At 39.7% G+C, this 24,561-nt stretch overlaps 1 protein-coding gene and 1 long non-coding RNA gene across 2 annotated transcripts in view; one reads left to right on the forward strand and one right to left on the reverse strand.

Annotated features, from left to right (window-relative positions):
- The first annotated feature begins 659 nt into the window (after nt 1-659).
- LOC100883466 (bicaudal D-related protein homolog) overlaps nt 660-24,561 on the forward strand; it is a 28,073-nt gene continuing 4,171 nt past the window's right edge. The window contains exons 1-2 of the mRNA XM_003702173.3: nt 660-2,598; nt 23,418-23,750. Of these exons, the coding sequence (XP_003702221.1) occupies nt 2,359-2,598; nt 23,418-23,750 (573 nt within the window). The 5' untranslated portion in view covers nt 660-2,358. The remainder of the gene's footprint in view (nt 2,599-23,417; nt 23,751-24,561) is intronic.
- Nucleotides 20,587-23,154, reverse strand: LOC143265508 (uncharacterized). The gene is made up of 3 exons (XR_013040134.1): nt 22,685-23,154; nt 21,777-22,536; nt 20,587-21,042 (listed from the first exon to the last, which is right to left on the reverse strand). It is a non-coding gene; the product is annotated as an uncharacterized LOC143265508 (long non-coding RNA).

Here is a 24,561-nt window from a genome sequence, read left to right on the forward strand (position 1 = left end):
GCACTCAACGAGGTTCATACTGCTCTATAATTTACATTTATAATTAATCAGATAATGATTAACGATTTTAAGTAATTTCGTATCGGATGATTACTAAGTTCACGAAGCAATTATTTGCACAGTTTATTGTTGCAGTATATTGCACATGTGGGGATATACGTTTTCTTTTCGCATGATGTTTTGTTTTATGTATCCGTTCGATTTCACGTTGGAATTATAGTGAAACTATCTGACTGTGAGTCATTTCATGGAACGTATTTTCTAGCTGGGTAAGATCTAGAATATTTGTTATAGTCCTGTTACATATACATAATTTTTGCGCTTGTTATTCGCGTCTTTGAATATTCAGTTCGATCTACAATTCAGATACTCCAATCTAGATTAAATATCAGTTCATTATACAGAACAGTTCAAAATTCAAGTATTTAGCATACACGAAAATTTTAGTTACTTCAATTCTACTGTTCTAACTTGACAGTTTTATATTTAACTTTCTCATATAAAGAATTGAACGAAGTTTAAAAGTTTAAGGGACAAACACGGGGAGATCGTGCATTAAACAAGATCCATCGATTTCGTGAGATCGAGTCAGGTGGTGGTTCGACCAGGTGGGTCACGTGGTGGGAGAAACGCTTGGGTGGTGGTGGGTACCGACAAGGGAGAGGTTAGTATGCCTTCAGAGGGGAAGGTCGACAGGTCGATTGTCTCGCGTGTGTATGAATACGTAAACCGTCGACATAATATTTTCATAATTTTGCTGAGTGTTCCACTATGATTGCCGCTCGAAAAAGTCGATGTCGACGTGACGCGAATATCACCTTATCCGAGAGATAATGGAACCAGAAAATTTTCGGCTCGAAAGATCAAAATCGAGATAATTGTACCGGATCGAATTTGAACAGTGTTAGCGAACGTTTTCGTAGCGGAACAAGCTCGAGTAGAACAAATTACTTTCAGCCAGAGTCTCGGAGGTGGGAGAATCTCTACCTGGCTGGGAAGTACAGCACACGATTCCGTAATATTTATTTTCTACTGGCGGCTAGTGAGTCACTACCTGGCCGACCACGGTGCGGCGAGTTGGTCGCCTCGCGTGTCCGCGTCCCTTTCGGAGTGTTTATGGCAAACAGTGAGTGCACCAGCCAAAATTCCTGGAGTGAATGCATAAAAACAATTCGTTATCAGTGCAAATTCGTGATAAGAAAGAAGTACATAAGCGTTTCGTGCGGACCGTCGAATTCGAAGTGCTCGTAATTATGGACATCGTAAGTTCGCTCGTTACGAAGATATTCCTAATACATGTGTCAGTCTAATTTACTCGAGCGTCAAAAGGAATTAGAGATTTTGACAGTCAAGTGTAATTCGTGGCGATAGCGATCGCAGTTTTACGCTGCAGCAGGTTTGCGTGCGTGCTGTACCTGGAAACGAACAAAGGACGGAGTAGAGGGGTTACGTTGGCAGTTTTTCGTGGTAAACATTGTTGACTTTCTATCGTAAAAGGAGGAATCGTCCGTTTGCGCGCGTTGCAAACGGAGCATAACAGAATTAATCCTGTAACAGTTTACCCTCGTTTCCAGTGCGTGGACAGATATGAATCGCATCGATGTACGATCGATGCTACGATACGATATCGATCGACGCTAGCGTGCAATCAGTTCCAACACAATACCGCCGGTTTCGTCGATTTGCGAATCGATCGCAGTGCGCGTGCGCGATGTATCGAACAATCAACGAAAGCGTTCGAAAGCAATACACTTGACGAAGAAAATTATGCCGGCGAGTGTGATCACAGCTGATCGTTTCCGGTAGTGAGAGACTGTTAACGATCTACGGAAACCTGTTCCGATGTTACGTGCACGGGGCAAGCAGAAAGAAAAAGTGAAGCATTCGTCTTTTATTGTCGCGCAGGTAGAATTTATCGACGATATTCGAAGGTGAACTGCATGACTCATTCATGGATTATCGATCGCTCAATTATTCCGTCGTGTTTTACGAAACAATTTTTTAACTCGTCTTCAAGGAGGTTGGTTATCAAAGTTAAGTACAAAGAAAGTGTATTTCGTTGTGTAATCGATATTTCCGATCTCTCCTGTATCGATTCTCGATTCGCTCGAACAAAAGGCGGGAAGTGATATGTTTCTCGAAGTAAATCGATCGCAACATGAGTATCGACCTGTGGCGCTGAATCGACGTTGTACGTCCACTTGGGGCGTCCACGTTGACTAGCGTATTTTTTTCAACGAACGTTACAAATGATGCTAACGCGTGGTTGCCCGACCACCTGGTGTCATTACGAACGTTAAAGGTCACGCGTAGGTTGTACACGCGACATTCGAGCGACAATCGAACAACGTGGACGCCATGCTGCCCAAAAAGGACGGCCAACCGGAGCCGTACGCTCTGGAGGACATGATCTCTGATCTCCAGACGCGACGAAATTCCCTGGATCACGAGGATCTTGAGGACCCGGTTGAACTTTTGAAGAAACGAGATAGGGATCTTGTGTTAGCCGCGGAATTAGGCAAAGCGCTTCTGGAGAGGAACCAGGAGTTGACCAGGCAGAGCGAGGCCCTTGCCGAAGAGTATTCGTCCAAGTTGGAGGTAAGATATTTGCTGAACTTCGTTTCTAAAATTATTTTAACCTTTGTATAGTTTTCTGGTCCACGTAGTTCGAGACAGAATTACTGATGATATCAACATTGATGACATCAAAGTTGATCTACGAAAGTTTCTTACAAGACAAATGCTCGGTATTACGACGGTCGAAAGTTACGTTCACGGTGCTTATAAAATAATGAACGCGAGTAATGAATATGTCTTTATCGTAATTAGAAATTTCAACGTCGTTAATTTTATCGCTTACCAAGTCATTTTCTTACGTCAGTTCGCGGTCCTACGTAACACATTGTTTCGTCAAACTTTCATTAACACGAGCTCGTTAAACGATTAGTCACGGCGTTCGTAAATTTGTCGCGTTTCGAATAAATATCATCTCAATTACTGAATTGCCGTGCGTATATTTATCCGAGCATTTTCTGGAGTATCCAGGATGCATTTCGAACGAATGCTTTCCGCAGAAGACTCGCACGCGAGTGCGGTGGCACGATAGCGCGCAATCGATACGCGAATGCGTTGGAAGAGCGATCTTTTCGACTACGTAACGTCAATTTTTAACATGTAAGACGTGAACATCTCGAGAAGGAAAGTTATCGGTTTTATAGGGAGCTTCTTATCCAACGCGCAACGAGTTTACGAAGGTAGAGAGCCACGAAAGCGTGGAAACAAGTCACTTAGGCAACGTAACGTCAAAGACAATGCCCGGCATCACGCTCTGCCTGTCCTCGTACCCGCTTCTTCTGCTATCTTTCCGCGTTTTGCCTGTCACCGTATTTTTGACCTCCGACGAACAACTGTGTTCTTCTCTTTTGTCTTCGATTACAATGTTCGCTTACACATGGCGCGGTTCACGCTTGTAAACCTGGATTCAGATCAGTGGGCTACTTTACAGTTTGCTGACTGCTTGATTCCAAACGATTCGACATGTTTCAGAGTCGATTTAATTCTTCTTTCATACCTGTTCCACCTCATTAGATTCATGGACACATGGACACACATCGACACATATGTGATTCATATGTATATGTTTAATTTTATGTTATTCAACGCTGTTCGACTTACGTTCAAATTGAATTACACATATGATATATGGCGGGTATTATATATAGTTTCTACAAGAGTAACAGGAGTCTAGAATTGCGATCCAGATCTTAAAATTCAAGTACCGTACGATCCGGATGAATTTCTGGTAGGGAATTGTACAGATATAGGGAAGGTACCACTACGAAAGCAACACGTAGTCACGATTCTACGGTCTCTATGATCCTCTTTATGGTTTAACGATGCCTATTACAGGAACGGGTGTGCTTTCTATCAAACAAACCTACGCGTCTTCCGCCTTGCTTCCGGATATAATTATTCCTAGCGTCAGTTCCGCAAAAATGTTCAAATCCTCGAAACGAATAAAATTTCATATCTCCTTTGTATACCTTGTTTCAATTAGAATACAGTGTCTAATCGATTGATGATGTCATGTATGTCAATCACTTATTGTCTACGTAAATAAATCTTTTCAGAGAAAACCAAATCAACGAGCTCTATTTTATTAAATATTGACATCCTTCCATTTTTGTCTCGTAAAAATTCAAAGAAACTTAAATAAAAAAGTTCACGAATAAATAATTGCCTTTTTTATAATAAACGTGGAATGTTTTAATCAAGTAAATTAGAATGCATTTTTCCTAGAATCTATGCGAAACCGTTCGTTCGTGCACCAGTTCTTTCTACCTTATTTTTCTTATTTACTTTCAGCGGTGTTAAGCATAATTTCACTTTCACATCGATCAGAACCCGATCATAATCGACGCACGATCACGTTATAATTCGTGCGAACACTCATCTACAATGTACGCGCAGAAATTTCAAAGAAGATAGAAATACAGGGCACGGTGTTTTTTCTTTAGACCGTCCTGTATCGCCGGTTTCATTACATTTCCGGTTACTTTAATTGCAACCGTGTTACTTTTACAGACAGCGTATCCGGCGTTATAGCACGTGCTATCGTTAAAAATTCAGTTATGTAAAACCGGTAGAAAGCATTTCTGTTTCCTCGATAGATCCATTTTTGCCACGATACTCGCGTGTCACTCTGATTCCTTATTCACATTGCGTTAATTATGCATAATCCGCGGATAAACATCGTTACGTCTTCTAGTAAAAGTAGTCTGATATTTTATTACGAAATATTATTTATGTTTTCGAAACTAACTCGTTCGGTCAATCGAGGCGTAGGAATTTTAATTGCGGAACTTGGCGTTTTGCGCGGGTGTAGAAATCGTGTAGAATCTCGATGAAAAGGTACACTTTGAAATTCGATGAGGTAATTTTTGTTTCTGCCCGAACAATGCGTCATAAATTTAATTTAACTCCGTTTGTTGTTCATTCGCAAGTACGTGCGCATTTTAGCACTTCTAACCTCTTAATCAATAGATAGGGAATATGGGACTATTGTGTAGTATTCTCATCATTACTGAGAACTTAGATTTGCTGTATGCATTATTGATATATTGATGTTAACACTTAGTCATAAGATGCATTTACTGCATTATGTATTGGAACCTTCAGTATTCCCAAATATATTTTCAGACGAAACTGAAATACATTTTGACTTTCATCAAATTACATTGGTAACATTTAAAGATTGAGAATATTCGTACATAGAAATAAAGTCGTCTGACTAAAAATATTGTGGGAGATCATTGAAATACATTTTGACTTTCATCAAATTACATTGGTAATATTTGAAGATTGAGAATATTCGTACATAGAAATAAAGTCGTCTGACTAAGAATATTGTGGACGATCATTGAAATACATTTTGACTTTCATCAAATTACATTGGTAACATTTAAAGATTGAGAAAATTCGTACATAGAAATAAAGTCGTCTGACTAAAAATATTGTGGAAGATTATTGAAATACATTTTGGCTTTCATCAAATTATATTGGCAACATTTAAAGATTGAGAATATTCGTACATAGAAATGAAGTCGTCTGACTAAGAAGATTGTGGGAGATTATTGAAATACATTTTGACTTTCATCAAATTACATTGGTAACATTTAAAGATTGATAATATTCGTACATAGAAATAAAGTCTTCTAACTAAGAATATTGTCGGAGATCATTGAAATACATTTTGACTATCATCAAATTACATTGGTAGTGAAAGATTGAGAATACTCATACATAGAAATAAAGTCGTCTGACTATGAATATTGTGGAAGATCATTGAAATACATTTTGACTTTCATCAAATTATATTAGGAACATTTAAAGATTGAGAATATTCGTACATAGAAATAAAGTCGTCTGACTAAGAATAATATGGAAGATCATTGAAATACATTTTAACTTTCATCATATTACATTGGTAATATTTAAAGATTGAGAATATTCGTACATAGAAATAAAGTCGTCTGACTAAGAATATTGTGGGAGATCATTGAAATACATTTTGACTATCATCAAATTACATTGGTAGTGAAAGATTGAGAATACTCATACATTCAATAATATAATTAATATAGTCTAGGACAAAAAACATAGAAATAAATAAACTCTTCTGTCCAAGAATATTGTGGAAGATCATTGTTGAGCATCCACTGTCCACAAATGTATCAGTCTACAGTCTAAACGATTCCTCCGAAAGAACACCGTACTAAACAAGCACCCAAACATCGAATGTCACGGTCCCCGTGTCGATTTCGTGAGACTTTTGATGCGTCGTCACGCCGTCGACAAAGAGTGAAAAAAGAAAAGAAGTGGGTCAGAGTGTAGCAATGAAAATCGAGCCGCTAACTTAGCTTCTCGTTATTGTATAATTGACGGTCTGAAAGCAGCTGCGGCATAATCGCGGCACCGTGTCGGCAATAAAAAGCCCGCTTAACACGGCTGGCACAACGGAGGAGATCTAGAAAGCCGAGATTCCACGAGTTGCTCGTAGCTAGCGACCTGGGAATCTCGAGCGCGTGAATTACGCGATTCGCTCGCTGTTTGGTTCTCGCTCGAGCAATCGCTTCGTTATTCTTTCTATCAAAAATTAAGATTGCTCGTTAATCTCGCTGCAACTAATCGCAGACAACTATCATCATTTTTGTTTGCGTTGCACGCGTCGCTTCACGCTCGCGAACGTTTCTTGCTCGAGCCTTTTTCGTTGGGAAAGTTGCGGTTTACTTGCCACTTTTTGGTCTTCTGAATTTAATTTCATCATTTTGGTATTCGGAATTTCATTTATTATTTCCTTACTGAAATTATTTATTTGCTTACTGAAATTATGTATTATTTTCTTTTGAAATTGTAAAGCTTTTTTGATGTTTATTGTCACTTTTGGTATTTTGGAACTTGCTACCCGCCATTTTGGTGTTCTGACTTTTCTTGTCGCCCGGACGCCATTTTGGTGTAATGTAACTGAACATAACCTCTTCTGTTACTCGTCAACCATTGTTTGTTGAATTCTCATTGATACATTAGTAACACATGGAAATGTAACTCAACTGAAACGTACAACCACATAAAAATGTAAGAAATATGTGAAAAATCTCAATAATGTGAAAAGTTTGAAAACTCTTTTTCTGTGTGTTTACCCCAACATCGCCCATCTGGCTTTTCGTGAAATATCGTCGTAGGTGTTAACACGTTGTTTGGATAAGTATTTTTGGAGCCCCAAACGTTGCCACCAAAACGGAAGTACAAGTCTTAGATTGTTGTTTATAGAATAGAAAGACCAACGATGTGCTGACAAATGTATCTCAAAATACTACTAGCGGTATATGAACCTAAAGTTCGAAGTTTCATAAAAATTATTACATAAATACTTCACAAAAGTTCTCGCCGTAAAACGAGTAACTTAAACAATGATCTCTGATACTTTTACTGACAGAAAAGCTTGTAGTTTTAAAACGGTACTTGATCTGTTGTGTAAATTCAGTACTTGTGTACCTGTCGTGTAAATTTAGTACTTGTCTACCTATCGTGTAAACTCAGTACTTGTCTACCTGTTGTGTAAATGCGTCTTCTCACGATTTCAACGCTTAACCGAAGGGTCTTTTTGTTAAAAGTGAATTTCTCTGCGGATCGTTTGAACAAAGAAACGTCCCGGGAGTCCGAGCGTGACCGGCCAGCAATACTCGTGTTAATCTATCTGAGAAATACGAACGTGAAAAGCATTGACTCGTTTCGTGTTATGTGTACAAAGTATAAAATCTCGGAGGAAATGCAATAAATATTTAAGAGGAAAGGCGTATAATTTTGATCTCCCTTATAATCGCGATCTCACCAGCCACTTTCTGAAGCCCGCGCCATAGAAGCGGAACCTTCAGTCCTAACTGCGATTCGCACTTTCCCACGGTATTCTAAATGGCTGTATAATGGATCGACTAGTTTGGAGTTCTCGGAGAATTAGAGGGGAGTGATCTTACTTGTATTGTCGTGGTTGAATCATCTAATTTGTGGGTATTAGTGTTGTTAGGAGGTTTTGGAATTTGGGAATCTGGGAATTTGGGAATTTGGGAATTTGGGAATTGGGGAATTGGGAATTTGGGAACCTTGGAATTTGGGGAATTTGGAATTTGAGAATTTGGGAATTTGGGAATCTTGGAATTTGGGAACATTAGAATTTGAGGAATTTGGAATTTGGGAACCTTAGAATTTGGGAACCTTGGAATTTGGGAACCTTGGAATTTGGGAACCTTGGAATTTGGGAACTTTGGAATTTGGGAACCTTGGAATTTGGGAACCTTGGAATTTGGGGAATTTGGAATTTGGGAACCTTGGAATTTGGGGAATTTGGAATTTGGGAACCTTGGAATTTGGGGAATTTGGAATTTGAGAATCTTGGAATTTGGGAACTTTGGAATTTGGGGTTTTTGGAATTTGGGAATTTTGGAATTTGGGAACCTTGGAATTTGGGAACCTTGGAATTTGGGAACCTTGGAATTTGGGAACCTTGGAATTTAGGAACCTTGGAATTTGGGAACCTTGGAATTTGGGAACCTTGGAATTTGGGAACCTTGGAATTTGGGAACCTTGGAATTTGGGAACCTTGGAATTTGAGAATTTTGGAATTTGGGTACCTTGGAATTTGGAAATTTAGGAATTTAAGAATGAAGATATGGAAGACCCAAACCTTTGCCCAAGATTACCCCAGCTATCAAGCTTAACCAAATAGTCAAGAAATAAATAGCGAACGCAATTAAATTGCCATTAAACCGAGGCATTAAAAACAGTAATCAGTCGCTGTTAATACGATCCATTCTTAATTACACTGACGAAGTTATAATGGGAATTCCTAAGACGTGAAATTAATGTCTCCTCCTCACGCCTCTAATGATTCGTATAAAAAGGAGTGTACGAAAGTGAATATGTATGATGTAATAAAGAAGATACAGTTAAGTCGAATACAAAAGATATGTCATGCATCGTTTCCATCGCATAAATTCACCCAGAGGTTATCAATTATACAATTTTCGCATTGAGAAACAAACGCTGGTGTAATATATCTTGATTTGCAGTGGTGTTTCCCAGATACGTAGAATTAATTGTCATGGAACGAGCCAACGATTTCAGGTAAAGATTAAGGTAAAACAGACCGGAAATCCTCGAAAAAGCAGACCGTTAACTATGTTCTACCCTCTTTCCTCTGCTTGTTTACTTAGAAGTGCACTGAACGAAACGTTGACGAGTTCGCACGTCGTAAATGCATTTTATCTAACCAATGGTATGCGGTATGGGGTCATTGGGACCCTGTTTTTGTTCACTTGTTTCGTGGAGTTCATTTTGTGAGGCGTCTTTCAACCCGCAATTAAGGGATTAGGGTTTACATACTTATAGAACACCTGGTGGTACGAGTGGGGAATTAGTGAATATGTGTAGTAATACAATGAGGAATTATTCAACGCGTAGTAATGCAGCGAGGAATTATCGAACGTAGCAATTCAACACACAGTAATTCAACGAGTAAATATTCAACGTATAGTAACTCAACGCCAAGTAATCGAATATGCAAATATTCAGCGCGTAATAATCCAACATGGAATTATTGAACGCGTAGTAATTCAACGCGTCGTAATCCAACATGGAATTATAGAACGCGTAGTAATTCAACGCGTCATAATCCAACGTGTAACTACCCAACGCGTAGTAATTCAACGCGTCATAATCCAACGTGTAACTACCCAACGCGTAGTAATTCAACGCGTCATAATCCAACGTGTAACTACCTAACGCGTAGTAATTCAACGCGTAGTAATTCAACGCGTCATTATCCAACATGGAATTATTGAACGCGTAGTAATTCAACGCGTTGTAATCCAACATGGAGTTATTGAACGCATCGTAATCCAACATGGAATTATAGAACGCGTAGTAATTCAACGCGTCATAATCCAACGTGTAACTACCCAACGCGTAGTAATTCAACGCGTCATAATCCAACGTGTAACTACCCAACGCGTAGTAATTCAACGCGTCATAATCCAACGTGTAACTACCTAACGCGTAGTAATTCAACGCGTAGTAATTCAACGCGTCATTATCCAACATGGAATTATTGAACGCGTAGTAATTCAACGCGTTGTAATCCAACATGGAGTTATTGAACGCATCGTAATCCAACATGGAATTATAGAACGCGTAGTAATTCAACGCGTCATAATCCAACGTGTAACTACCCAACGCGTAGTAATTCAACGCGTCATAATCCAACGTGTAACTACCCAACGCGTAGTAATTCAACGCGTCATAATCCAACGTGTAACTACCCAACGCGTAGTAATTCAACGCGTCATAATCCAACATGGAATTATTGAACGCGTAGTAATTCAACGCGTTGTAATCCAACATGGAGTTATTGAACGCGTCGTAATCCAATATGGAATTATAGAACGTGTAGTAATTCAACGCGTCATAATCCAACGTGTAATTACCCAACGCGTAGTAATTCAATGCGTCGTAATCCAACATGGAATTATAGAACGCGTAGTAATTCAACGCGTCATAATCCAACGTGTAATTACCCAACGCGTAGTAATTCAACGCGTCATAATCCAACGTGTAACTACTCAACGCGTAGTAATTCAACGCGTCATAATCCAACATACAATTACCCAACGCGCAATAATTCAGCAGGCAGTAATCGATCGCGTGACAATCCAACATAGCAATATTCACCTTGTTCTAACATAAAAACACCTCCTTGCACCAAACCAATAAAACTGGCGATATAACGCGAGTCAACGTTCGTCATAAACCCAGACCCTTGGCCAAGAAATCGGATAAAAAGTAGTATCTGGAATCAGGCCAGTCGTTCTGATATTAAATCTTCGTGAACCGGAAAGGACTTCATCGGTGCCAAGCGAGTCTCACGCGATCAATCGGGAACAAAATTTCTCGGGAATCGGCTTCGACACCGTTAGACCGAATCTTCTAGTTACTTTTTACTATTTTGTTCCTTCCGTGTTTATATGTACTGGCTCATAAACTTTCGTCGTCACAGTCCGTTAGAGATTGATCAAGGGTTCAGCCATTGGACGAGCAGAAGATAACCGTAGAGACACCCTCGAGGCAGATAAAATTAAAAGACCGGAAAGAATAACGATGGAACAAGTTCAGCGCGGATTGTCACGAAATAAGCTAGTTAGCGCAACCGTTTCGTACCGTTAGACGGAAACGCTTCTGGTGCGTTTGTTTTCGATCTTGTTGCACCTCGTTCGTTATCTCTCCCCATTGTTCTACGGGTTTCTTACCTGCTGTACAGGCTGAGCATCCTCGTTGGAACGCGTGGCTACACCAATGGTTTCCCTGCAAAATAGAGGAGCTGCAGTGAAACTGAATCGACGATGAACTTGCGCGAGACCTCTTGTAACTGTACCGTAAAATTTTAACGAGAGCCGCATCTGTGCAGTAATTAAACAGACGGACAGGCTTTGCTGCTTGAAAACTTCATTCATAAACGAAAATCATGCTTCGGTAAACATTTGTGTTCGTTTACGAAACTGTCGATGATGTTTATTGTGAGACGGGACTTGGAGAGGTGGGAATTTGGGAACTTGGGATTTGGGGTTTTTGGAGATAGGGAGATTTAGAGATTTTGGGATTTTGGGAGGTGGGAAATTGGGAATTTAGGAGGTTTGGAATTTGGGGATTTTGGAATTTTGGGGGTTTGAGAATTTGGGGAGGTGGGACTTTGGTGATTTGTGGAATTTGGAGAGATGAGACTTTGGGGAATTTGGGATTTGGGGGGTTTGGAATTTGGGGTTTTTGGAATTTGGGGAGTTGAGACTTTGGGGAATTTGGGATTTGGAGGGTTTGGAATTTGGGGTGTTTGAAATTTGGGAATTTTGGAATTTGGGGAATTTGGAATTTGGGAGGTTTAAGAATTTGGGGAGGTGGGACTTTGGTGACTTGTGGAATTTAGGGAGTTGAAACTTTGGGGAATTTGGGATTTGGGGGGTTTGGAATTTGGGCAATTTGGAATTTGGGAGGTTTGAGAATTTGGGGAGGTGGGACTTTGGAGACTTGTGGAATTTGGGGAGTTGAGACTTTGGGGAATTTGGGATTTGGGGGGTTTGGAATTTGGGGTTTTTGGAATTTGGGGGTTTGAGAATTTGGGGAGGTGGGATTTTGGTGACTTGTGGAATTTGGAGAGATGAGACTTTGGGGAATTTGGGATTTGGGGGGTTTGGAATTTGGGGTTTGTGGAATTTAGGAATTTTGGAATTTGGGGAATTTGGAATTTGGGGAGGTGGGACTTCGGTGACATGTGGAATTTGGGAATTTGAGATTTTGGTAGTTTGGGAACTTCAGTCATTAAACCATTTTGAGGATCTCTAATTCGAGGATTTGATACTTCAGCATCTTGTGGTGTTTGAGAACTTGAGAATTCAGGTATCTAATACTTTCCTAATAAACAAATTCGATATTTAAAAATTCCGCGACTTAACAATTCCAAAATTTGAAAAATCCTTAAAAGGATTTAAAATTTCACTTACTCGTTCGAATACTTATAAAAATGAATAAATTTCCAAAATGAAAAAATCTACCAATCCTCCACAACATAAAAAAATTGAAAACTTTAGTTTCACTTCAATATCGAATATAAAGAGCTACGAAGCCGTGTTTCATAATTTAAACGCTGCATAATTACAGTATGGGAACGAAAGGGTTAATTGTCCCCTTTGTTTCGGATCGTCGGTGTTTTTTCACGATAGGTTAATTCAATTGTGCCTGCACGCCTGTGAACTTCGTAGCCGGGAAAATTTCGACACGGTTTTTCCTTCGTATGTAACACTTGCACGGCCATGGTTCGTGCATAAAGTGCGTGCACTCTCACCTGTGTCGGTGTCGAATAACGAATTGAAATGGGAGATCGGTACGCTCGTTTTCTCGAGACGCGGTTTACCGCTTAAGGGAGCATTGTAAAACAATCTAGTGATTTTTCTCGGCTTGGCGATCGTTTCCTCGTTTCCCACGAGGAATATCGGGGCGTTCGAAAATGTCCTTGATCGTAGAGACTGTAGTTAACGTAAAAGTTTTCACGATTTTCACCATGAGTATTTTGTTCGTTTTTCGTTCTACTTTGGCAATCGATTTATTCGCGATAGCAGATTTCTCGAGCAGCAGTTTAGAAATCAAGAAGCGTCAGGTGTCGTCTTGCATCTTCTTCTAGATGATATTTCATACCGTCGTTTCGAGTCTCCAATCGACTAGAAACAAGAGCGTGACCCGTTAATGACTCTGTCTTAATTAAACACGTTGACCGTCACGGTAGAAATAGACACACCTAATATGGAACACTGTTATGTGGATTAAATTATTTTTCATCGATGCGGTTACCAGGTTACACTCATTGTCTTTTAACTGTATATGTAGTTCTGTTAGTGGTAGACATATAGGGAGATATAGGTATACGAGGACGTGTGCATATGAGGATACAGAGACATGAGGATATACGAATATGGACACACAGGGATATGGGGATACAAGGCTATAGGGACATGGGGATACATAGATATGAGGCTACAGAGGGTCCCAGACATATGGGGATTCAGAGACATGAGGATACACAAAAATGGACACATAGGGATATGGGATATTTTGGAATTTGGGGGGTTTGAGAATTTGGGGAGGTGGGACTTTGGTGACTTGTGGAATTTGGGGAATTTGGAATTTGGGGTTTTTGGAATTTGGGAATTTTGGAATTTGGGGGGTTTGAGAATTTGGGGAGGTGGGACTTTGGTGACTTGTGGAATTTGGGGAATTTGGGATTTGGGGGGTTTGGAATTTGGGGTTTTTGGAATTTGGGAATTTTGGAATTTGGGGGGTTTGAGAATTTGGGGAGGTGGAACTTTGATGACTTGTGGAATTTGGGGAGTTGAGACTTTGGGGAATTTGGGATTTGGGGGGTTTGGAATTTGGAGAATTTGGAATTTGGGAGGTTTAAGAATTTGGGAAGGTGGAACTTTGGTGACTTGTGGAATTTGGGGAGTTGAGACTTTGGGGAATTTGGGATTTGGGGTGTTTGGAATTTGGGAATTTTGGAATTTGGAGAATTTGAAATTTGGGAGATTTGAGAATTTGAGGAGGTGGAGGGAAGTGGGGATAGAAAGATATGTGGATAGATGTGTGTATGAGGATACAGGAGTATGCAGATAGAGGAATATTAAGACATAGACATGTAGACACGAGGCAGATACATGGATTCATCAATCTAGGATGTAGTTGTGTAGTCATGTGAGGTATAAAAGTACACATATGTTCATTGACTTAAGGACATAGGGATGTAGATATGAGAGAGAGACAGATGCAGTTATCAACTCAGGATGTGGAGGTGTAGTCACGTGAAGTATAAAAGTACATGTATGTTCATAGACTTAAGGACATAGGGATGCAGACACATGTGACATGTGATGCATAGATCCATCGATATGAAGCTCCAGAAATCTTAGCTTTCCAGATCCACCAATACAAGCAGACTACTCATTCAGTCTGCTACAAAGAGTGAAATCCACAGTACGATTCCAAGCAGTATAATATACTTACTATTCCAGTAATACAGTCTGCACAGTAACATAATAACACAAAACATCGAGCCAGCGAAATGAAATGAAATTACAGTTGGTAGGTTAAACGCAGAGGCGGTTTTATTTTCATAAAAATCTCCGAACGTTTCGAGTAGTCGATGTTAATCGCACGATAAGATAACACCTTGTGCAAATATGTATGTACCTGTACGATCGAATCGCATCACGGTAGCCTTGATACATTTCGAAAGGTGCAGACACCGCAAACCCGTTGTTACCCAACAGCCTTTTAATTGTTGGTGAGTCACATTAAGTTTTGTAAACAACAATAGTGACCACGGCAGTAACTGTCGCTGACACGATTACGACACTGGCTACCTTTTGCATTGTGGTAATCGGATGGTAATCTTGTTAATCGTTTACTCGGATACCCACTTTCGCGAATTCTACAGATATAATCTGTGGCCTTGTTTTCTAGCCACAACCGCGATTTTCTTGTTACGATGCGCCTTCAGCGCGTTTCGATAACAAATACCGACGCATTCTCGCTTTTTACATCGATTAATTTTAATGAGTTTCTATCGGTAATTACTTAGTAACGGTCCGTATCGTTGTTAACAATGATGTGCCGTTAAACATTGTGCTCGAATTCACATAGTAATCTAGTACGCTACTACGTCTTATATTGCCGTTTTATTTATATCGATTCTCACGTGTTATGCACGCGTGGGATTGGACATGTGTTGTAGGTGATATGTGTGGTATTTGGCAGGTATTGTATTGGCTCGTGTGGAACTTGCTGTGAGTTGTATTTGGCATGGGTAGTATTTGGCATGTGTGGTATTTGGCACGTGTTGTACGTCAACGCTTCGTGTTTCTCACGCGTGGTTGGCATATGTCACAATTGGCACATATGGGTATTTAACGCGTGTCGTATACCCATGCGTGGTATTTCTCATGCGTGGTATTTGGCATGTGTCGTATACCCACGCGTGATATTTGGCATATGTCATAATTGGCACACATGGTATTTGACGCGTGTCGTATATCGACGTGTTGTAGTTGTCACGCGTGGTATTTGGCACGTGTGGTATGTGGCACGTGTGGTATTTGGCACGTGTCATATACCCACGCGTCGTATTTCTCACGCATGGTACTTGGCATATGTCATAATTGGCACACATGGTATTTGACGCGTGTCGTATATTAACGCGTTGTATTTTTCACGCATGGTATTTGCCACGTGTCGTAAACCCACGCGTGGTATTTCTCACGCATGGTATTTGGCATATGTCATATACGCACGCGTCGTATTTCTCACGCGTGGTACTTGGCATATGTCAAATTGTCACATATGGTATTTGACGCGTGTCATATATCATCGCGTTGAATCTGTCACGCGTGGTACTTGGCATGCATCGTAATTGGCACGCGAAGTATTCAGCATGCGTTGTAATTCTCACACATGGTATTTGGCATATGTTACATTTGTCACACATGGTACCATACGTTCCATCATTCGTCGTATTTGACATATGTAACTCATTACATTCACACGTTATATTCATCACATGTTGCTACCCATAATACAAGTAATAATACCACCCACAATCTACCTATCGTCACTAATAATATCGCCACCCGTAATATCGCCACACATTACCCAACAGCGTCGATATTAAACCACTGCAGTCCGTTTCATATGCCCGACCTTATTTTCTGGCAAGTTTCGCCTGCCCACGTTCGGTTGAAATTGCGCAACGATTTTTACTACGATTCGTCACAGTGCATTGAATGTTCGGTCGTGTAAACGGAGTTAGATAGAATCGAGTTAGGCTGTCGCTTACGTAAAACGATAACGCGATATCGAAGTTGGTTACTCCGTTATTCGGTACATTGTGCACCTACCATAATTACGTAGTACAATACCGGAGCCACGTGTATCGAATATCGATGAAAGGTAATTGTGACACTTGTTCGACTTGTCACAGCTGCGCAAATGCGTTCATTGCGTCAATTACACGGTGTATTGTTTCACAAAACTATGGTCTATGAACGTCATGTTCTGAAGTAATAACTTCCGAATTATCGAACTTATTAACTTCGTTGCATTCGTGAATGTATTCTGTTAGAACGATGCATATTGTAAGAGGGAATATATAATTTTAGCGTTAGAGAGCCTTCATCGAGAAGCCAGAAACGGCTACTCGTTCGATAATCAAATGCAATCGAACCAAAGCCGAGCTTCGATCCAATTAGCCTCTCTTTTCCCGATGAAGCGATATTCCGACCGTAATAGGCCAGCAGAAATTACACAACGGTTAACACCGATCGCTACGGGTTTCCTTTGCTTCGTTCTCAGTTAATGCTTATATACGTTTCAAAATCTAGCGTTACATTTTACTTTACATTTCTAGCTCAATAATTTGTTTTCCAAAAACTCGATGCCATATTGGCTAATTTATTTATTTCTGTTACCATTGGACTGGTAAATCAAGTTCGAGTAATTAACATGTTTTTAATTCGTTATTTAGATCTCCCTTATCTGGCTAGGTGCAACCGGTTGTGCACGAGTTACACATTTGTTTATACGTTATGACATCGGGAGAAAGGTGTTAGAGGTATGGGGATTTAGGGATTTACTGAATTTGGAGATATAATTTTGGGAGAGTCCTGGAGTTTATGGATGTTAATATATATTGGGGTATTTGAGTATGATGTTCTAATAATGAACATATGGGGAGGATATACATATAGGGACATGTGATATGAATAATTTATAAATACAGTGATTTGAACATATTGAAGATCATCAGAATTTGAGGTGCAACCATATGATATAGAGACATTGAAATTTAGAAATGTACAAAAGTATACATATAATATATGGTACATATGTGTCACACATATGGTTGAGATTTCTACAGCCTCGGTATAATATAACAAGAGTTGTACTCGTGACGTCAAATTATTATTAGCCAATAATATTATTAGAGAATTCCGAAAAAAGCGGTTCTGAATCATTAGCGATTTTTCAGTGCAGTTCCTAGTTAAAGTCGAGTGCGCAATACGCGGATGGCCTGTATTGCGATAGTATGCGATCACTGCTGTGCTCGTCACGGGCCATTGCCGCTCGATTACGATCCCTCCTTATGCTCCTTTTCCTTTTTCTGCCTACACGGGTTCGCCTCGCATAATCATTTTCTTCTCGGGGAAAAGTGGCTGGGATTGTTGCTCGCGCCGAAAGTCGTGCTCGCGTACGTATACATGTACGTGTCTACATACAGAGTATACATGTACGTGTGCACATATGTATACGAAGTGTTAATTAACCCGCAATTATCACGGATATTTTTCTTATTCGCCACGTTGCACGTGCGCCGTATTTGACAATATATGACTCACTGCATGCTCTATCAGCTGCAAAAATAATTTTTTACGTGCTCGTATCGATACGATAAGATCGCGTTATCTAGGATAACATTTATCGGGGATAAATATTTTGTATATACATTGGAACTTTCGGGAGAACAGTAGCTCTTGGATGTTCGTTTAATAAGTCTTGTGAAACAACACGTGTTATCGCAAAATTATACGGAATAATGTAAACAAAATAAGTGTGAAATATTTAATAACATAAACGAGAGATATTTTACGCTTCGTTTTTACTTCGATTACATTGTAATCCAATTATCGTGAAAATATTTTATAATTTTTATCAAAGAGTATATCAGTACCGTAATACTGATATGTTTGATACATTGATTTCGAGGAATTTCATTATGTAATTACACCTGTAAGGATTACCTGCAAGGATAATTCATGCCAGGCTTATGCCATATTAGGCAACCGAACTGTCTTAACAAAAGGTATATAAAATTTATCATTAGCAAACGTTAATTAATCGTTCAGATTTCACCGTTGCACAATTTCATGCCGTTGCTCGATGCCTTTTATTTCACGACGTGCAAGGATCAATGAACAGAGAAACGAAGGATCTTTCGTTACAGGAAACAGATTTTCGAGAAGGCCTTAACCGTTGTACCGTATAACAACGTTAGACACGGTACAAAAATCGTTGTGTTTTATCCACGTGCGCCGCTGAAAATATGACTCACTTTTCCTTTTTCGTAATCGATCATTTGAAACCTATTTGCCGAAGCATTTTTTGCTGTAAAACTGATTCATCGTTATTGCATTAGAATCAAAGTTGAAGAACTTGTCAAGAAAGATAAATTCACCTTCGTTGTTTTACCTCTGGTTTTATTATTATTACTGCAGTCTTTGAACCAAAGCCAATTTTATGTTTGATAATTTTAAGCCACCCTATAGTTCTTTGTTTCACTATTCCGAGCACTCTTTATCCACTTGTGGAATACAAATAACAGCTTCTAAGTCAAGGTAAGCCAACCTTGAAGTTAACCGCGCACATAAAGCAAGGATTTTAATCTCTATCGATGGGGTCACATGGCAGCAACTAATGGGCTGATCTGGTTAGGTGGCCACGTGGTGGAGTCAATACCACGATAAATCGAAGATCCGCGGCCATTCGTACCAGTCGCTGTTCTGCTTCCTCGTTTCGGTTATTTCCCTTTCTACCGACCGGATGTCTGTTTCTTCGAGCAGAAAGCGACAGGAGCTCAGCCATTAAATTAGAAGTCCGTTAAACTGTGCCGGAAGATGTATTGCCTGCGTTCCAGCCGTATAATTAGAATAATCTTCTTGTCCACTGTACTTTCATTTTCGATGACCAGAAAAACATTGCTAATGGATGGGAAAATGGACTTGTGCTGCAAGCTTTTTATCGTAGATGTCGATTGATTTGAAGCTTGATCGAATGACCCAGTTACATCCAAACAACCGGTACTGTTGTACTGTTACTTTGATTATAGGTGGGGTTGTATTTCTGCAGGAGTGTGGAGGGCTTCCAAGTTATGTTTCCATGTTTCAAACTTTATTTTCAAAGTCTTGATGTCTACACTTTGTAAAATTACAAAATTCCGACGTCTTGAATCTTTAAAATTCTCAAAGTTCCACGTTCTCAAAGTTCCAAATTCTCAGCTCCCAAAGTCTAAATTCTCAGCTTTCAAACTCACAAATATTCCAAAGACTTGAGCTTCCAAAGTTCAGAACTCAACAAACACCAAAATTTCAAGGATCCAAAGTTTCAAAATTGTGAACTTCCAAAGTTCCAAATTTCCATAATTCCAAGTTTGAAGCTTCCAAACCAAAATGCAAACCTTCCTGCGTCCCAGAAATCTTCCCTACACAGATTTCTTCCAAACACTCATTCCCTTGCTAACTAAATCAAGATCATAGTGACCTAAATATCCGAATCATATAAATATCCTTCAAAGTATTAGAAGCTCTCCACGTTTCTCAATTGTTCTCACTGCAGAACTTTCACAGTGTTAACGATATCGAAATAGATGTCGAAAGAGGCAAGAAGTGGAGTCTCGAGCATCAAACAGGATCCGTGAGTCAATAGAGCTTGTCACGTGCTTAGCGATTGATGGCAATTATCCACAGCAGACCGGTTGTTTCACGGATACCTAAGTTGTCCATAATCGAACGCTGGATTAGCCGAAAGCAACAGATGCTCGAGTTTACAGAGGATATGCAAGTTTAATGGCCGTCGATGACTCACTCCACGCGATATTAATAACGACAGGTAATGGGCTCCAGCTTAATCGGGCTTAAACATCGCGATATCATCGGTGATTGGTGTTACGAGATTAACCTTATCTTTTAATTATATAATTTTTTCGAAATGGAAGATGTTCTCATTTTTATTCATACTTTCTATTTTGTGTTGATGGAGTAGCTCTTTAAAAATGAAGAGAATATCGCTAAGTTTATCTATATTAACATTTCTTGGAATAGTTTGAGGGTTAAGTGCTTCAGAATTTAATATTGAACTTCAAGTTTTAGTTGAAGTTTTATTTTATTGACTGAACTTTAATATCGATTGAATGTAGCAATAATATTGAATGTACTTTAACATCAAGTGTAATTTAAATTTACAAGAACACATCAGCAGATTTTAAATGGACGCTTACGTAAACATAAGAAAAATTTTTTACAGCGTCCACGATTAAGATCTCGCGAAATGGACACTGTTTTCAGGAGAACAGCGTGGGTGAATGTTTAACGTCATCGATGGTGAAACCACCACAATCAGAGCCCTGTGACTCATGGTACTCCGTTAGTTGCCTCCGGCTCTGTTACTTTATTGAAAAAGCGTGTGTACAGGTTTCTTGTCGCTCCCATGCACATCCGTTTGTCTTTCCGTTCACAATCTGCACATCCCTTGCCGGATAATTTGTGTCAATTTATCCTTTTTGCTGCATTCCGTGAATTACCCTTCTTATCGAACGTATCAAATGCTGCGTGTACTTTAGTGAGACACCTGGTGGTTAAGCATTGAATCTTATGAGTATGTCGTTATAATTAAGTATGTCCTTATGAGACTTAGACATGTCCTAACAGTATGTACGTAGTTAAGTATATTTAAGGCAGTTAATGGTCTATGTGGATGGTTCGTATTCTTAATAACGTTCTAACAATCAAGCGTACAATAATTAAGAATGTCCTTACAATAATTAAGTGTATCTTCATGCTAGTATGCGTGGAGTTAATAGTTAACCATTATCACGAACAGCTATACTTGTCAACAACAAAATTAATGTACACCTACACTTTACATATGAATTGACAGAAAACAATATACGAAGACTAATGGAGACTTCAGACGATCACCTGATCAATATAATCATACATGTCTCATTCTCATCAATGTTTAAGTATAATCGACAATGTTGATACATATTAATTGACTCCTGAAATATTGATGACGCGTCGATCGTCAGAGATCCACCAGTCAACCAACAAATTCTTGGAACTATTTTTCCAATTTGTTTACCCCGCTCCCAAATAATCGGCCATAAATTATTCAAAGTAGGAAGTCAAACGAAATTTCCTTCTACATCCCCATAAGTTTGCGTACGTAATCGATTCGAACGATCGTAATAGCCGTTGACGATCTCGAAGGGATCGGCGAATCGTTGGCGAACTTTTCGAGAACCTTTGGCTTCACGATCGGTCGATGTGTAACCACGGGAGACCAAGGCCGTATATACTTACCTTCTAGCTCGATAAACTCCACCGACATCGAACCGTGCGATTGTTTGTGTGCACATGCCCGCATTATAGCCGCCTTTTCATTCGATCACTCGGGCATGCATCGCGATTTGTACCGCAGAATCGTATCCGAGATTGCACCAATGTAACCGCATTAAAATTGCCCGCTTTTTGCCTATCAACCCTTTCAGCACTTTCTATGCTTTTCAACGAGATGATAGATTCGTCGAATGCTTTCCCTTAGATTCTGTAGGCATTTTATAATCGCAGGAAACATTGGTTTATGGTTTTACTTGCGATTTTATAGTGATATGTGTATCTGCAAATTTTCTTTATTCAAAATTTGATAGTTTAAAAATATTTCTGGGTGGGTTAGGTTTCGTTAGGAAGTTAGGTTAGGTTGAATTGGGATTTTTGGAAATTTGGGAGTTTTGAGATTTGGACATTTGGAGGTTAGGTTTAAGGATTTGGAAATTTGGGAAATTTAGGATGTCGAGATTTTTATATGGAATTAGAATTATATAGATTTAGAAAATTGAGAAGACTGGACACTTAGAAATTTTGGGAACAGAAAATCAGGGGAAGTTTAGAGATCTCAGGCAAGATTTTGCAATTTTCATATAAAATTCAGGACTTCAAGGATTCTGGAGGCCTTTTCATCTTAAGCATCAAAATATCAAGGTTGAGTGCTCCGAAATCAGAGGAGGCTGTTGCAACCTCATATTACGTCACTAATCTCCTTTCTCTCAACCGGAATGCGGATCTGTAAAATTGCACAAATTATCACCGATACGTTTCTTCGATTCTTATTCTTTAAATATCCCTTAAGTTTCCAACAAAATTTCTCTACAACAGAACATATCATAATTCATCTGCTCTTTATATTTTATATCCTTACGAAACATTCGTACATTGTCCTTTCACCGAACTCGGTCTCCATCTTGTTCCTCTCCCAGAAGTCGCCGAGCATTGTTCATGAGTCAGTTTTAAAAGCTGCGAATTTCGAGAAGGGAAACGCTCGATCGAATCCTGTTTTTTGATATTCCAGTCAGGGACTTTTGCGGTAGCCTTCGTTAGGTCGAACGCGCGTTTCGAGGTCGAAAGTAACCAACCGATTCGAGAGTTATTTTACAAACAACGCCGTGGTGAATCATCTGTAGTTTGTATTCTGGCTTTTTCTTTCTTTCGGTGTTCTCTGCTGGATGTTCTTTCAACACTTTAACGTAGTCGATTCAATCATTCACTTTCACAAATCGTGAAGAAATGGTGCTTGTTTACGGCGTCGACCACGGTGATATTGTTGGATAAGTTTCACGGTGAATGTACATGTAATAGATCAAGAAAATAATGGTATTCAATACTTAATCCACAAGTCACCTAGACACACTCTTAATTTAGCTTACAATCTTAAATTTTTTAAAATTAAAACTCGTGGCGTACAGTTCATCGAACTCACAAATTCCCACACCCGTAGACAATGCTCCGAGGTGTATAGCACCTCTAAATATTACACAAATATGTCCGACAAATACGTCCACACGTGTCGCAGCATGCGACACAAGAGCCTAGCCATCACGCGACGGCAAATTGGCTTTGATCGATCAGTAGTAATGCTCTTAACGTGTTCCCGGTTTGTTGTCACAGAGTCTGGAACAAGAGAGGCACCTGCTTCGTAGAAGGCTAGAAGAAGTCAAGGGCGAGAGCGAGGCCCGAACTTTGGAGCTGCAAACCGACGTGGAGACTCTGAGGAGCCAGTTGGAGGAGCAAAATGAACGAGCGAGAAGAGCGGAACGAGATCAGGCAACTTTGGTTACCGAGCTCACAGCTCAGAACGCGAGGCTGGCCGATCAGCTGAGAGAAGCAGCGAAACAGGAAGAACAGCTGCTCATCGAGGTCAAGGTGCTCAGGGAAAAGTGTGCCCTCAGAAATACCACACTCCAGGATCACGTCAGTAGCCTGGAGGTTCTCAGGGACGAGGTAAATTAACGATTTCCGTTTGCAACCTCCTCATTCAAAATTATTCTAATTTTTCTCATTGGAATTTTATCCCATGCAAATAATGGTGATTTTTGTTAACACGCGATATCGCGTGATTGATGCGTGGAAATTGCTTGTAGATGCTACACGCGATATAGCGTGTTCAGGGTAGTACCGGTGGTACTTCGGTTTCTAGAGCGATAGTTGCTAGATAAGTGATAGCGGGGAATAGGAAGCTTTTTGGTATTGTTATTCATTATAGCCATGTAGATTTAGGGTGCGTTTAGGTTATGTCATTTGTGAATTCACTCTCTTGGACAGAAATTTAAATTTTTCTAAATTTCTAACCTTACTTGAAATATACTCGAATTCTCATATTCTTATACCGCCAAATTACTCATTGTTCAAATTAACGCTTCATGAAGTCCATCTTTCTAGACATCCCATTTTCCATAAACTTGCGTTACCTCAAATTGAACAGCATCTATCTCAACGAAAATCCTATACAATTCTACAAAATCCTGCAAGATCTCACAAAATCCTACAGAATAGACATGGACTTTGCAGCGCATCGAACGTGAGACGTATCGAATTATCAATCCGAGTAAATTAAAGAGTCGAATACTCGTTTCGCCGTGAAGTATCAATGTTTTAGCTTACGAGGAGCGTTCGGAATCCTCGTACGAGACAAGTATCCGGCGAACGAGACACTGGTGACCCTCGACGATCGACTTAACTTGCCCGTCCTTCGATCCCGTACCCTTTGTTCTCTGCTTACAGCGGGTACCGAGTTCTCGAATTTCAGGAAATG

Source organism: Megachile rotundata, chromosome 12 (genome assembly GCF_050947335.1).
Source record: "Megachile rotundata isolate GNS110a chromosome 12, iyMegRotu1, whole genome shotgun sequence".
In the NCBI taxonomy this organism is placed as follows: Eukaryota; Metazoa; Arthropoda; class Insecta; order Hymenoptera; family Megachilidae; genus Megachile; species Megachile rotundata.